Here is a 16212-nt window from a genome sequence, read left to right on the forward strand (position 1 = left end):
TCTCACACTGCGTGGGAGGAGGCAATGATAAACCCCTCCTGTATTCTAGCAAAGAAAACCACAGGGCTCTGTGGGCACCAGGAGTCGAAATCAACTAGACAGCACACTTTACCTTTACTTTAATAGCTCTACAAAGTACCCTGGCCCAGCATCTGCACTATGACACCCTCAGGCAAGTACTGAGGGCCCACCACCTCAGAAGTGCCGACTGCTGATGCCTAAGACCTCTTACTTTCCTTTCCCCGTGTTTTCCACAATGCTGAATGCCAGGAAGCTAGAAAGCATGCTCCATTTTTAATGCCCCCAATGCTCAGCATCTTCACAGTGTTACTCCAGAAATGCTGTATTAGGGCAGGGTATGGGTGGGGGGGGTTAAAACAGCAGCACTCTCCAACCCACTTTTGTTGTGGTATGCCGTCTCCTCCTCCTCCAGCACTTCTGCTTTTGTTGCATACCACCACAGCGATTTAAGGAGTCTGTGGCAAAAGGAGGCTAGAACATTGAGCGCCGCTACCATTTAAATTATGCTGCTGCCCTGCTCCGAAGCAGCACATCATGCTGGAGCAACACATCATGTCACAACTGGAATTGGAGGCAGGGATTTAAACTGACACCAGCCTGCTTTCACAACTGCCTTTTTCATCATCCTCCTTCCGCTGATGCCACCACTGCTCATAAGTCAGTAAGCCCGGGTACTCACCCACATCAGAGGTAAGCACCCAAGTAGTCTAGGAGAAAATCCATTAGGGCACTTTGCCGAGGCTCCCCTCAAACCTGGAGCTAACCCAACAAATATTCTTATATTGTTGGGGTTTGTTATTATTTAGTAAAGCGCTAAAGAAGCTATCACTCCAGTTACAGAATGAAGAGTTTGGTTGTTGCAGCTATTTAAGTAACACACATGGAGATCGCTGTAAAACCTAAACTAAATTGATTTATTGGTGAAGTACATTTGAGATAGGAAAGACCTATTCTATCTATTAGCTAGGGGGAGAGAGAGGTGTTTCTATCTTCTCTCTAGGAGGAAAGAAAGAGGACTGAAGTACCTGAGGACTCAAAGCAGGGGTCATAGAGCAGCAGCAAGCAGGGACAGGCAAGGAGAACTTCACTAGCTACCTCTACTCCTAATGCCCCTAGTTGGTGCAAAAGGTAGATGCACTAGAACTCCATCTCCAACATATATTACATTGCTCTTTAGCTTTTTCACCTTCAATTATACGTAAGCCATAGGCTGGGACTTTAGGCCTTGCTGAATCTTCCTTGTGGTCTGTCCCACTGAAGCCTGGAATGGCACTCCTGAACACTGAAAACTCAGGCTTAAATCCCCATTCAGTTATCTGGATGAGTTAAAGCAATTCAGTATTATTCAGTTTGAGTTATCTCACAGGTAGATGTAAAATGAGGGAAATATAGAATATACTCTGCCTGAGCTTTTAAGGTAGGCTGGAAGGAAATGGGTCATTCCATACTTTGTTCCTTATAAGTGACAGCAGAGCAAGGGCAATAGGAGAGAAAACATCAGCTACACATTGTCTGTCTGTCTGCCCCCTCCCCCTCCTCCCTAGGTGGCCATTATTTGATTGCCAATTAGCTGTGCTATTTTCAAACTCAAGAGCTGTGCACCTGGGAAGACCACTTGATTGAGATTTCCATCTTACTAAAAACAACCTTGTTGAGAGACAGACAGAGCTCTCACGAATTCTTCTTGCTCCTTTGGAGGATGACAATGAGCTAGGAGTGAGCTCTCAAGGACAAGGAACTTCATGTAGGTGATGATAACAAGGGTTGCACAAGTTTGCACGAATTTGATCTCGCCAGAGAGATCAAAATAAGCACTGATTTTGTTTAGGTTAAACATGCATCTAATGCATCCCTTGATATTTAGAATTCAAGGGTATATAGATTCTAAAATATGCTATACATTAGTATATGCTAAAGTCTGGCTTTTCTTTAGCCACATGTCTGTCCAGATTAAAACATCTTTTATTGCCTCCAGGAGTCCAAGACTTGCCCAACGATGAGAACATTCCAAATGGTCATTTGATACAGCACACACTTTGGGTTGTGCCCATACCCCGCTGTATGCATTCTGAGATGGCTCAAGGGACTGGATGCAACCTGCAACTCAAGAGATGCAAAGTGCAGCCCCTACAAGGGATACTGGCATACAACTCTTGCATTACATGGCACTATTCCTTATGGTGGCAAAACAGCTTATGAAGGGGGTGTAGCTACAATTGAACAAAGCAGGAAGGGCAAATGTCCCTGGACCCTGCCAGCTGATTGACGGCTTGCTCTTTGCTGACCCCCTCATGCCTCTCTGGAGAAGAAGGTGGCAGGGAGCAGGGGACCTTCTTCACTTTTTATCCCAGGGCCCACTCCAACTTTGCTGTCTCCCTGGCCTTGGGTCAGCCTTGCAAAATATGCTCTGGCGTGTTTTAGAAGACCTCGCTGAAAGAAAAGCTATGCTCCATTCGAGCCGAGGGCTCTTCCTGCTTTTAATCAGTAGAACAAATTAATATGCCTAACTCCAATGCAAAAACTTTGGTTCTTCATATGTGAAGTGAGGCTTCCCTAAAGAAGCAGCTGCTGTGAGCCACTTTCCTGACACTAGGGCAGCCATATGAAACTCCAGCCATGTGAAAGTCGCTTTTTGTGGTAACCAGGCTATCTGCATAATATGTCAATTGGGCCTAATCTGTGCGATAGAAGTAACTGTGTGGATAGTCATAGGTGATTTGATCCCTTCTCCACACTTCAGTTTGATCAGTTGTGGCTTTTGATGTTGAGATAGTAGCAAGGCTCAAACAGGCGTTTTTCCCTTGACCTGGAGAGATGTTGGAGATGTTCTGGTCTGGAAGATGCTTTTAAATAGTTTATTTATTTATTATTTACATTTGTATCCCGCTCTTCCTCCAAGGAGCTCAGACCAGTGTACATGCTTATTTTTCCCCTCACAACAACCCTGTGAGGTAGGTTAGGCTGAGAGATACATGACTGGCCCAGAGTCACCCAGTGAGTTTGATGGTTGAATGCGGATTCGAACTCAGGTCTTCCCAGTCCTAGTCCAACTCTCTAACCACTACACTATGATGGCTCTTCTTCTCGCTCCTTTGTTGACACATAGTCAACACATTTGTTGACACGTGTCCTATAGTTGATATATACTTGAAATAATGATATCCTATATTAAGAGTTATTTATTATTAAGAACAGCATAAATCAAAGTAGTTACTTGTTAATCATTATAGCACTTTTAATTTATGGCCAGTGCAGATGTTTGTATGCTTAAGCCCATTGAATTCGCTGTCTTTAAGTGCATTTTTGTCTGTACTGAATTATAGACCATCTATTTTATAGTGTCATCTTAATATAAACATTGTGGCTAGAATGCTGTTATCCCACTTACAAATAAGGAGCCAATGCTGAGAAATTTGACTTGGCCAAGAATGTCCACTGAGCGCACGTCTTAACTGTAATTTGAATAGTAGTCTGTCAGCTCCAGTTCTAACAAATTTCTTCACTAGAACCAATGACTTAATTATTGTGCTGTTATTTTTTTAATATAACATTTTAAGGTTCTGCTATTGTGTCTTTCCCAGTACAATATTATCCCCTCAGTGAACTTAGAAAGACATACAGAGCCCTCCACTTATTTATGTTTCTTTTTTGATTTACAAGAAACTCAAGGCAGCACATTTAAAAATTAATAATAATGATGAAAAATTATAAGCAACGAAACACTAGACTAGCCAGTAACATTTGGCAGCAACAGCACTGTTGAATATTTTAAACTTTGCTTTTAAGATGTTCAGACAATAAACAGAGATGTATAAAAGCAGATATGAATGGAAAAACAAATAGATCTTTGCATTTTCTTATCGGACTACTAAAATGGATGTAATGCAAAAGTTTCATACCGCGTGAGGACCAGAAAAAGGGTGGTTTTAAATGAAACTCACAAATATATTTTCATTGGAGAAGCAGCTAGAGATAATCAAGCAAATAGACTTTTAAGGTATTTGGATAAGGAGGAAGCCACTTTATAATATCTGGATCATAGGCCTAAAGACAATTTGGAAGGCTATGACATGAATGCCTTGTTATTATTGAACAGTAGGAACAGCTTCCTGCTCCCTCAAATCTGACAAATGGCAAGCCTTCTCTGGAGTGAAGCTGCAACCATGGCAACAATTGCTGGATGAAAGTGAACACAGGAAGACAAGGAAGTAAATTATGTAATCTGTATAGAATTCTACTATATTTTACTCTGTTATTTTAACAGGTGAGCCGCCCTCACCCTAGTGACCATCCTCTGGTGATCATCTTCATGGTTGGTGGAGTAACTCTGTCTGAAGTCAAAATGGTGAAAGACCTTGTATCGGCACACAAGCCTGGAATACAGGTACAGAACTCTAAGAATTTACTAGCAGCTTGGGAGCAGGGCCATCCCAAGTGGGAAGCAGGACTGGGGGCGAATCAGCATGTGCGGGGCATACTTAACATTTCATATGATTACAGAATACTGACTGACGATATACTGTGTAAATAGTGTAATTGAGCGAGTGAGTTTGCCTTAAGACTGTATGTTCCTTTGGAGCAGGGAATGATTGTCTTATACCTTTTGCTATGTAAACCACTTTGAGACTTTTACAGGACCATTTGTACAAGTGCATACAAACTGCTAACAGCCAGGAGGAGAAAATAGGCCTTGCAGAATATATAAAGGGCAGTAAAGAAGATGCACTTAAAATGGTCAATAACGTGAAACTATTCAACACCAATGAAACAAAGCAGGCCTACAAGAAAGAACAAGTCAAGAACCGAGCAGAAAAATGGAGAAATAAGCCCCTGCATGGTCAATATTTGCACAATATAAGTGGAAAATCAGACATCACCAAGACCTGGCAATGGCTTAAGAATGGCAACTTGAAGAAAGAAACAGAGAGTTTAATACCAGCTGCACAAGAACAGGCACTAAGAACAAATGCAATAAGAGCAAAAGTCGAAAAATCCACCACAAACAGCTTCTTTGTAAAGAAGCAGATGAAACAGTGGACCACCTAATTAGCTGTTGTAAAAAGATTGCACAGACTGACTACAAACAAAGGCATGACAAGGTAGCAGGGATGATACACTGGAACATCTGCAAAAAATACAAGCTACCTGTAGCCAAAAATTGGTGGGACCATAAAATTGAAAAAGTTGTAGAAAATGAAGATGTAAAAATATTATGGGACTTCCGACTACAAACAGACAAACATCTGCCACACAATACACCAGATATAACTGTAGTCAAGAAGAAAGAAAAACAAGTTAAAATAATCGACATAGCAATACCAGGGGATAGCAGAATAGAAGAAAAAGAAATAGAAAAAAAATCACAAAATACAAAGATCTACAAATTGAAATTGAAAGGCTGTGGCAGAAAAAGACCAAAATAATCCCGGTAGTAATTGGCACCCTAGGTGCAATTCCAAAACAACTTGAAGAGCACCTCAACACCATAGGGGCCACAGAAATCACCATCAGCCAATTAAAAAAAGCAACTTTACTGGGAACAGCCTATATTTTGCGACGATATCTATAATAACCAACCATATTGATGATAAAATTCAGCCATCCCAGGTCCTTGGGAAGGACTTGATATCTGGATAAAACAAACCAGTCAATAACACCTGTCTGACTGTGTAAACAATAAATAATAATAAATAAACAGCACAGTGGACAGAATAGATCCTGTCGCACCCCATAGGCCAAGGGGTGGAATGGGCATCCTCCAGCACCACCTTCTGACTATTACCCTCCAAGTAGGAGCGGAGCCACTGTATAACTGTGCCCCCAGGTTCCAATCCAGAGAGATGTCCCAGAAGGATACCATGGAATCGAAATTCACTGAAAGGTCCAGGATATTCAACAGAGTCACACTCCCTCTGTCTATCTCCCGGCAGAGGTCGTCCACCAGGGCAACCAAGGCAATCTCCATCCCGTATCCAGGTTTGAAGCCAAACTGGAAAGAATCTAAGTAATTAGATTCATCCAGTACTGGAGCTGAGACATCACTACGCTCCACCCTAGTGGTGGCTCCCCCTACCCTCCAAGTCTCCGTCCAGAGCTGGGGGCGGGAGGGAGGATGGGAGGCAGCAGTGGCTCCCTCTGTAGGGGCAAAAAAGAAAAATCATTGTGTGAGAGAGTAAGTGTGCATGAGTGTAGTGGGTGGGTGTGAGTGTAGATTGTGTGTGTGTTATATGCACACACTGCCTCAGTGCTGCCACCCAGGACAAACATCTCCCCGCTCACTATTTTTTTAAAATAGAGGGAACACTGTTCACCACCCCCATCACCCATAAACCCAGCCCCTCCCCAGTAGCCTTCACCAACCATGAAAGACAAGCATCAAGCACACATGTGATAGGCCTAAATTTTCCAAGCAGCCTATCCACCTCCTCAGACAACACAGTCTGAAAACCATCCAATATAACAGGACCAGATGGTGCATTGGCAACATCTACTTCTGGTGCCACAAAAACCTTAGCATGCAAGTCAGAACGGATATGAGCAATTTTATCTGCAAAATGTAATGCAAATTGGTCACAGCAGGCTACCAAGGGTTCTGTTTGATGGTCTTTGGGCTTCATGTAGGAGGCCCTGAACCACTCGAATAAGCTATGCTGGATAACATTGAGCAGACACAATGGTGGCAGAAAAGTAGGATTTCATCACCACTCTAAAATAGGCCCTAGTATGGGCTCTAGCCTGTGGCTGGCTGGGGAGACCCAAGTTCAAATCTCCATTCAGATATGAAACACACTGGGTGACTCTGGGCCAGCCACTTATTTCTCAGAGTTACCTACTTCACAGGGTTATTGTGAGAATAAAGATAACCATGTATCTGCTCTGGGCTCCTTGGAGGAAGAGCAGTATCTAAATGAATGGTTATAGGGCTTTCTTCCAAGTAAACATGCCTGCTAGGGTTGCACTTAGGGGAAAGAGAAGAAGATAGGGAAGGCCATGCCTGATGCCAACATATTCCAAGCTATCATCCTTCCTACCTAGTGTTCCCTTTAACAGGGATCCCCTGATGTTGTTGACTACAACTCCCCACATCCCCAGCTGCAATGGCCTTTGGCTGGGGATTCTAGGAGTTGTAGTCAACAATATCTGGGAATCCCTGTTAGAAGGAACATTGTTCCCACCCCACAAGTTATAGACAATTGCAAGGGGGTGGGGGATGGGGGCAGGAGTAAAGAAATATCCTAGAAGTGATTTAAAAAACCAAGTGATTAAAAAAGTAAATGAGGAGGCACAGCTCTGCCTCTTTCGCTGGATAGATGATCTCTCTGCTGCTTTGACTCTCTGTACTTCTCAACTTAGCTTTGGCTCCTCTTTTGCTAAATCTCTTTTCTGCGTTGCAAAGCTAGTCTCATGAATGATGTGAAAGAAAGTTTGGCAATTGTTGGAAAACTCTTTCCCAAAACAACCGGGGCTGGCAAAGGAGAGAATTTATGCAAAAGTGGTGGGGACAGGGAGCCAATAAGCAAGCAAATCAAGGGATCCAAGGGGGCAAGTGAGTCCCCACCCTACCTTTCCTGCTGGCTGGGGCTTCAGCCTTCAGCCACACTGCTGACTGCCCCGAGGTTTGGCAGGGTTAGGGAAGGGGAGGTGGCTGTGTGGGGTTGCTATGGGGCAAACGAGAAGAGAAGAGAAGAGTGGGCTCTACATTTTGAACTCAGACTCTGAAGTGGGTGCTCTACAAAGTCCTCCTTTTCTTTTCATGACCATCAGAGCAATTTGGTTGAAATTGCCCTCTTTTTCCAGATGAATAGGAAAATAAGGGTCAAAATTATCCCTATAATTGTCCCATAAAAGTCCACCCCCTGCTCTGAATCTGCCTTAGGATGAACAAATTGTAAAATTCCAAGATATGTGGCCAGGAAAGGAGGAGGGGAGATGCAAAATTATGCACTGTGTGGGTGAAGGGGATATATCTGTAATTTAAAGCTGCTTGGGCCTCACTGACTGACTGACTTGAAACTTCCAGACTAAATGACAAAAGAAAGAAACAGATAGGTTCCAGACCTTGCCCAGGCTACCAAAAAAATGGAAAACCCCAGGGGAAAAAATTACATTCCTGGAAAATGCAGTAACACTCTCCCACTGAAAAAGCATGGGTGAGGGTTAGCATAGGTCTGAGGGTTAGCATCAGGACAAGTTTTTTTATTTTATTCCATACTATAGAAAAACATTGCAGATCATTACCATAAAAATTTGGACCTGCATATACCATCCAAAAATACAATTACAACCAGCTGGTTCACAGTGTTCCAGTGCAGGTGAAGGTAGGGTTGGGATAGAGTTATTGTTAGCATGAGGGTTAATGTTAGCATTAGCTGAGGATTAGCATTAGGGTTGGGGTTAGAGTTACGGTTGGGGCTAGGTTTAGTGTGAAGGTTAGGGTTGGAGGCAGAGTTAGGGTTGGAGTTTGAACAAACTTTCATAGTTTTCTTGGGTACTGTACCTTTACACACACAAAGTCCAGACTTTGTGGTATAGAACACATGCTTGCCTTCTGCAAATCAGTTTATGAGGGGTGGGGGCAGGAAGAAAAAGACGATTTTTAAAGCTGCAAAGTGAATTCAGTACAAATAATATCTGGATCCCAGGTGGATGCTGTTAATCAAAAGGAAGAGTATAAATTCATTGTTGGTTAATTGAACAGAAATATAATGGGCAAGATGTTTTGGCTTCCACCTTCTTCAGTTACTCAGATGTTATTGGCAAGGTACACTAGCTATTTTAACACAGATGAACACAAACTCTCCGATTTGTCAGTTACTGCCATAGAGATGCCATCAAATGCAACAAAACTGGAAGCGAGAGAATTTTTGGGTCTATGCACTCGGGACACTAGCCCCAGGAGACCTCAGCCTTAAAGACAGCACATGACATGTCTGCGGCAGCCAATCCTAGACTACTGATCACTCTATCACAGACATACTATAACTCTTTTCTGTACCTACTGTACTTTGCCTATAATATCAGAGAAACTGAAGAAGGCGGAAGCAGAAATGTCTTGCCATTATTTTTCTGTTTAGTTAATCAACAATACATTTATATATACATTTATATAGTTCTGAAGAGTTGTCTGTTAGTTTGAACCCAGTGAGAAGAAAAGTCTGAGAGAAGCTCCCAAGGGAGCACTCAAAGCAACTGTTAGAGAGAGAGAAATCTACAGCCTGCTACAGAGTGCACAGTCCCACAACACAGTTGATCTGATATAGCAAGCCTGAGCCCAGCTGGGAATGGCAGCAACCAGAGTGAAAAGTCTGGAGGCCTAAAGAGTAAAGGACAGCCTAGAGTTTAGCACCATGAAAAGCGAGCCATGCATGCTGTCAGTTTCCTATCAGGATGTCCCACTTTTTAAAACAAAAATCACAGGCAACTTGCCCTTTGCCCTTGAAAAACTCACTCGTAGTTGCCTACTGAGGTAACAGCACTCACCAAATGCTCAGAGGCGCATGTTACCAAATAGGTTCTTAAACATTGCTGTAACACTAATCTCCAGCTTTTGCTGTTGCCACTAGCCTATGCAGGTAGTGGATTGGAATATGGAGGACCTAGCCAAATTGTGTTTCCATGGTTATGATTTTGTAGGCCAGTACAATATCTCAGACTGGATATCAGGTCTCCTGCCCCCAATGGCATCATGGGCCATCAGATGTCCTCACTTTTGGGAGCTCAGTTGAAGCTGTGCTTCACACCCATAACTATCCCTATAAATCAAAGTGTTTTGCTTTAATTGAATAATAATTATTATTATTATTATTATTATTATTATTATTATTATTATTATTTTACATTTATATCCCGCTCTTCCTCCAAGGAGCCCAGAGCGGTGTACTACATACTTGAGTTTATCTTTCACAACAACCCTGTGAAGTAGGTTAGGCTGAGATAATACAATAAGAGTAAGTATAGGATGCTACTTTAGGAATCTCGGAGGTTGCGTGGCCTTGTTTGTCAGGCTCCACCAACATTCATCAGCTTTTGAGTGTGGGTTAGTTAGTTGATCTGTTTACAGATCTAAAAGTCAGGATCAGGTCCAACCATGCAAATGTTGGTTCGGGTCCTTTGAACCACACACCCAGGATGTTGAGGTCAGAATTGGGAAAATCGGGGGGAGGGGGATTAAAGTAACCATGGATACTCACTTGGAACCCCCCCCAAGTAACACTTTAGTGGATTAAAGCCTTTGTCTCAGAGCAGCTCACGTGGGGGGGGGGGATGCTGAGTCATCCCTGACAAGCTGCCTGACTGGGCTTCTCATAAAACTAATCTATATTTTTGGTAGAATTAAAATGGTGCTGCCACCACCCCTCTTATTGACAGAGCTTGAACCTCCCTGGGCTTGGGGTGGAATCCCAGGGGAAACTCTCTTTAATTTGCTATTGGATTTAATTTGCTATTTAATTTGCTAATTGTACAAAAACCTTCCACATGTAGGCCTAAATGTGATGAGAAAACTGATAGCTACAGAGCACACTTGAGGATGCTTTTGCACCAGAAAGAATCCCCTTTCTGTCCTCCCCTTTCCTTGTGTTAAAAACCAACTCTGAGAGGCTTGTAAAAAGAAAATAACAAAAAAAAAAACCACCCAGTTTTATTCAGTTACTACAGACTGCTTCCATCTGAGGCTTTTAGGTTTTAAATACACTCAGAAATACTTAATAGGTTACAAAATTAGGTTATTTTAGGCTGCAGTTGCAGGTTGCATTTAGGCATGCTTAAAAGTTTAGAGTCTTTGGCAACACCCTAGGTGGATTGAGCACAGGCTAGTGTATCTTATTTTAATTATGTTGCAGGTAAACAATAATAGAACAGTATCAGGAATATGCAAAGCACACACACAAAGAAATATAAGTTTTTAATGCAAAATCTGACTAACAAAGTGTTCTCTATGCTGAATCCCCTTTTCCTTGAAAACTCGCCCTACAGCTGATGAGAATCAAGCTTCCTACAATTCTGTCTCTCAAGGATCTGCAATTTATTCCCCAAGAGAAAACTCCATGCTGGCTTTGACCATGAGGGAGCAAAAACTCCATGTACCTCACTAAGCCTTTCCACACGTGCTTCTCCAGCCCAGACCACCCTTCTTGTTCCCAGAATTCCCAGCAGCTACTCTCTAGGTCCCACCCACCTGGTGTACTAATTGGCGGCCCTGGAGTTCACCAGCCTGTCAGTCGAGACAAGGGTTCACTCGCTGTTAACGCTTTAGAGGGAGGGGAGGCTGATCACTACAAACACAACACCAGAGAGTTTCAGGGGAAGTGATGTAGCATCAGGGACTCCAAGGGGAAGTGATGTAACATCAGAGAATCACAGGAGAAATCCAGAAATCGGCTCCTGCTTAAAGTTGTGAGTAAAAAATTAGCTAAAAAGCTTTTTAAAAGTGCTTTAAAATTAGATTTCTGCCCTGGCAGGTGGGCAGAAGAGGGCAAAAAATAATCTTGCCACCATTTGAAGTTCTGGAAAGCTCCAATGTTTTGCAAAAGGGAAGTCCAATCCAAACTGGACTGGCCAGGTTCAGGTTCTGACTCTCTCCGAACCCCCTCAGATTTTGAATTTGCACAGGCTTATTAGATAGTCAAAGGACAGGAAGTAACTGATTCAGAGGAGATCAAACAGAGATGGAAGGAGTATTCTGAAAGTCTGTACAGCAGGGACATCAACATCCAAGATACTCTAGAAGATATTCCCTACAGGCAAGAACCTATAATATGGGAAGATGAAGTTAGATCAGCACTCCGGTCATTACCAAGTCGGAAGGCTTAAGGAATTGATGGAATAGTTACAGAACTATGGCAAGCAACAGAAGAAGAAACAGTCAAGGCTCTAACCAAACTAGGCCAGAAAATTTGGAGAACAACACAGTGGCCAACAGATTGGAAGAGATCAGTCTACACACCCATATCAAAGAAAGGATATTTAACAGATTGCACAATCATCGCACAATATCCTTAATTTCACATGCTAGCAAAATAATGCTCAGGATCATCCAACACAGATTAGAGTCCTATGTGGAAAGGGAAATGTCAGATGTTCAAGCTGGTTTCAGAAAAGGCTGAGGAACAAGAGACATCATTACTGATGCATGCTGGATAATTGAGAAAGCCAAAGAATACCAAAAAGGAGTCAGTATGTGCTTTATTGACTACAGAAAAGCCTTTGATTGCATCGGCCATGTCAAATTGTGGAATATCCTTCGGAAAATGGGCATCCCAGAACATCTCATTGTTCTCATGAGAAACTTATACACATGACAGGAAGCCACAGTCCAGATGGAACATGGTGAAACAGACTGGTTCTAGATGGGCAAATGAGTAAGACAAGACTGTATACTTTATTCAACTTATGTGCTGAACATATACTGATAGAAGCTGGATTGAAAGAAGATGAGCGTGGTTTTAAAGTTAGAGGAAGAAACATCAATAACCTGCACTACGCTGATGACACCACTCTGATAGCTGAGAATGCAGATGATCTGCAAGCTCTAATAATGAAAGTCCAGGAGCACAAAGGAAAAAATGGGACTACGACTAAATGTAAAGAAGACTAAACTAATGACAATGGGTACAGCAACCAGCCTCTGAATTGACAATGAAGACATTGAAGTGGTGGATAGCTTCTGCCTTTCAGGATTGACCATCAACAGTAAAGGATCCAGCAGTCAAGAAATACACTGCAGACTAGCACTTGGTAGGGTAGCAATGAAGGTCTTGGGAGGGATATTTCGATGCCGTGATGTGTCTATACCTACAAAGATTAGAATCGATTGAGGACCCATGTGACTAGTGCTGCTGTGAGCTGTGCAGCATTCTGAAGGCTAGGAAAATGTATTGACACTTTTGAACTTTGGTGCTGGAGAAGACTTTTGGGGATACCATAGACATCCAGGAAAACAAACAAATGGATCATAGAACAAATCAATCCAGAATTTTCACTCGAGGCACAAATGACCAGGCTCAAACTATCATACTTTGGACACATATGCGAAAACCCAGCTCCCTGGAGAAGTCCATAATGCTTGGGAAAGTTGGAAGGAAAGAGAAGATGAGGGCAACCAGCAGCAAGGTCGATGGTCTCGATTATGACAACAATGAATGCACCACTGAGAGACCTCAAAGGCCAAGCTGAAGACAGACCATCCTGGAGAGAATCTATCTATGTGGTCTCTAAGAGTCAACACCAACTTGCCAACACTTAATCAATCAATCAGTTAGTATCTTTTGTATGTACAATAAGATCAGCTTAAATGTCTGTGAAGTTACAAATACAAATCTGTGCAAATTTGCAGCATTCACAAGGTTTATAACTGTAAACCAGTTATAGCCCCAAAGATGTGCCAAACAATTCCCAAAGCTTTCTCTCTCAAAGTCAGTGCCATTGGTGACTTGTCTGGTTTATTTTAAATGAGCAGTCCTGGCATTATTCCTAAAGACTTCATCAAGGGATCTAGACAGACATCTTACTCCACCCTCAATGGTGTGTGTGTGTGTGTGTGTGTGTGAGAGAGAGAGAGAGAGAGAGAGAGAGAGAGAGAGAGAGAGAGAGAGAGCGCTAGAGATTTTGTGCGCTTGAGGTAGGGTGTCAAATGCTGCCCCCCTTGTGTGCACTCTCCTCTCCTTCCCTATCTTTTTGTTAAAAGGCAAGACACAAAATGGTATCTTGCCATGTTGCTGTTGCCCCAATAATACGTTTGTGTTCTATAAATGGAATGCAAAGACTCCTGTTCAAAATCAGGCAGGGCACATGTTTGATTAGTGAAAATGTTTGAGCAAAGGGGGGTCCAACTAAAGCAGAGCACCTACGGGGCTGGAGAGCATGCTTCTTGTGTATTAATGGCATTCTTGAGTTAAGAGCTCATTTAGTAGTTTCTACGGTTTAAATGGCTTCTCCAGCAACACATTTTCATCTGATACCATATCTTTTTTGCATTATCTCCTTAGTGCAGTGAGTTAAATTCCTGGCTGTCCTGGATAGGCCTTGAATTTGCACTACACTGATGGACATGTTAAGCCAGACTCCAAATGTATTACTGTGGTATGAAAGATAAGCAGAGGGTTAATGAGTGAGGAGAGTTAAAACTATGTTGCGAGGCTTTTGGCTTACCATCTGAGAGGGATTGAGGCTTGACAGGGACTGACACGGAATCTGGTGCTGCTTTGCTTGGGCTTGACCCCACCAGTGACAGGTCACTCTGCAAGACAAATTCCAAAAGAATTCAGAATGTACCCAGTTACTTTTGCAGTCACTTGCCCTTTGTATAAAGCTGTTACGCTAGAGGTTAAAGGGCTTTTGAGTGGGAGGGAAGGGAAATCCTGAGGCAGTAGGGGAAATAGTTTTTAGAGTATTTCTTATATAAAGTTTCCGAATCGGTTGGATTTACCTGGATTTGTCTAGGTCTGTGAATATGGACCACCTGTTCAGGATTATGTTTTCAAAGAGCCTGGCATTTTTAGGAGCTGTTTATGTGATGCCCTTGTCAGTCACTTTCATATATTGGAGCAAGATGAGAACATTGTATTAGCATCCTGTTCTATTCAAACAACACCTTGAAGCTCACAGATAATACCAGTGTCCCTTTTAATAGGAATTGGATTAGGGATGTAAAACTGAAGTGCTTTAAGAAGCAACCCAAATAACCTTATCAACAAACAGTGATCACTTCCAATGTTTGACTGAAAGCAAGTGGAGCAAAATACAAGCAAATTGAGACTAAACACAGAGGTGGAGAACATATGGTTTTATTAACATGACAATTATAGAAAATGGAAATAAGTTAAATTTACCTTTCATTGAGAATTGCAGAGGGGAAACGGCTCGTCTGTGATGTTGCCTATTTCACAGTTGTAATGAATAACTGTGACTATCTCAGAGAAGCACAAGCCAACCTATCAAAACCAGATGAAGATTAAGAAATATAATTAATAATAATTGGGATGAATTGTAAACTAAAGAAATAAGTGAGAATAGTTTTCAGACCTACCTTAATGCCTTTAAATGGTCCAAATATTAAGATTGCAAGTTTCAATTAGTAGATCACCTAATATTGTAGTTGAGTAATTGCTGAGGACAATTCTGTATCTATTTTTGTGCTTATCTTAAATTTTGTGTATTCCTAGAACATATGAAAAGCCCTGCTGGATCAAGCCCAAGGTCCATCTAGTCCAGGATCCTGTGTTACACAGTGGCCCACCAGGTGCCACTGGGAAGCCCATAGGCAAGAACTGAGGGCATGCTCCCTCTCCTGCTGTTACTCTTCTGCAACTGGTATTCAGAAGCATCCTGCCTCTGAGGCTGGAAGTGGCCTATAGCCCTCGGACTAGTAGCCATTGATAGACCTGTCCTCCATGAATTTCTCTAAACCCCTCTTAAAGCCATCCAGTCTGTTGGCCTTCACCTCATCTTGTGACTGACTGACTGACTTGTGGCAGAGAATTCAACATGTTGATTGAATTCCACAAGTTGTTCCTCTATTATTTTCTATGGCCCTACAGAAAAGAAAATATTAATGATGACCTTTATTTCTAGCAATGAGCCAAAACAATAGTTTCTTCAGCTATAAGCCACCTTTCACTTCCTTCAGTATCCCAAAAAGGCATCTATAATTGAGGTTTGGATAGTGTGCAGATCATTTAAATTTTATCATTTAATTGTAGGGTCACAGGAAGGTGTCTTGTAGCAATAGCAATAGCAATAGCACTTACATTTATATACCGCTTTATAGCCGGAGCTCTCTAAGTGGTTTGCAATGATTTAGCATATTGCCCCCAACATTCTGGGTACTCATTTTACCGACCTCGGAAGGATAAGCTGAGGTATAAGCTGCCTAAGCATCTAGCTGAGCATTGTCTGCACTGGCTGGCAACCGCTCTCCAGAGTTTCAGAGAGGGATGCTTCCCAGCCCTGTCTGGAGATGCTGGGGATTGGACCTGGTACCATCTGCATGCAAAGCATGTGCCCTACCACTGACCTGTGGTCCTTCTGAAGATTGTTAATCCACTCATCATTTTTCACTGGCAGCACTACTGCATACAGTATGTCAATAAAATCAGGATCGTACATATCTGATAACAGATCAGCAATTTTTCCAAAGATCCTTTGTCACAGCAGACTGTCGAGTCCAAGTTCTGGCCTTTGCCATTACCCCGC

The 16212-nt window shown here is 42.4% G+C and overlaps 1 protein-coding gene across 1 annotated transcript in view; it reads left to right on the forward strand.

The window, feature by feature from the left end:
- The window catches only part of SCFD2 (sec1 family domain containing 2), a 299733-nt gene that overhangs the window by 279867 nt on the left and 3654 nt on the right, over positions 1-16212 (forward strand). The window contains exon 8 of the mRNA XM_053258322.1: positions 4286-4405. Within this exon, the coding sequence (XP_053114297.1) occupies positions 4286-4405 (120 nt within the window). The remainder of the gene's footprint in view (positions 1-4285; positions 4406-16212) is intronic.

Source organism: Hemicordylus capensis, chromosome 5 (assembly GCF_027244095.1).
Source record: "Hemicordylus capensis ecotype Gifberg chromosome 5, rHemCap1.1.pri, whole genome shotgun sequence".
Taxonomy (NCBI): Eukaryota; Metazoa; Chordata; class Lepidosauria; order Squamata; family Cordylidae; genus Hemicordylus; species Hemicordylus capensis.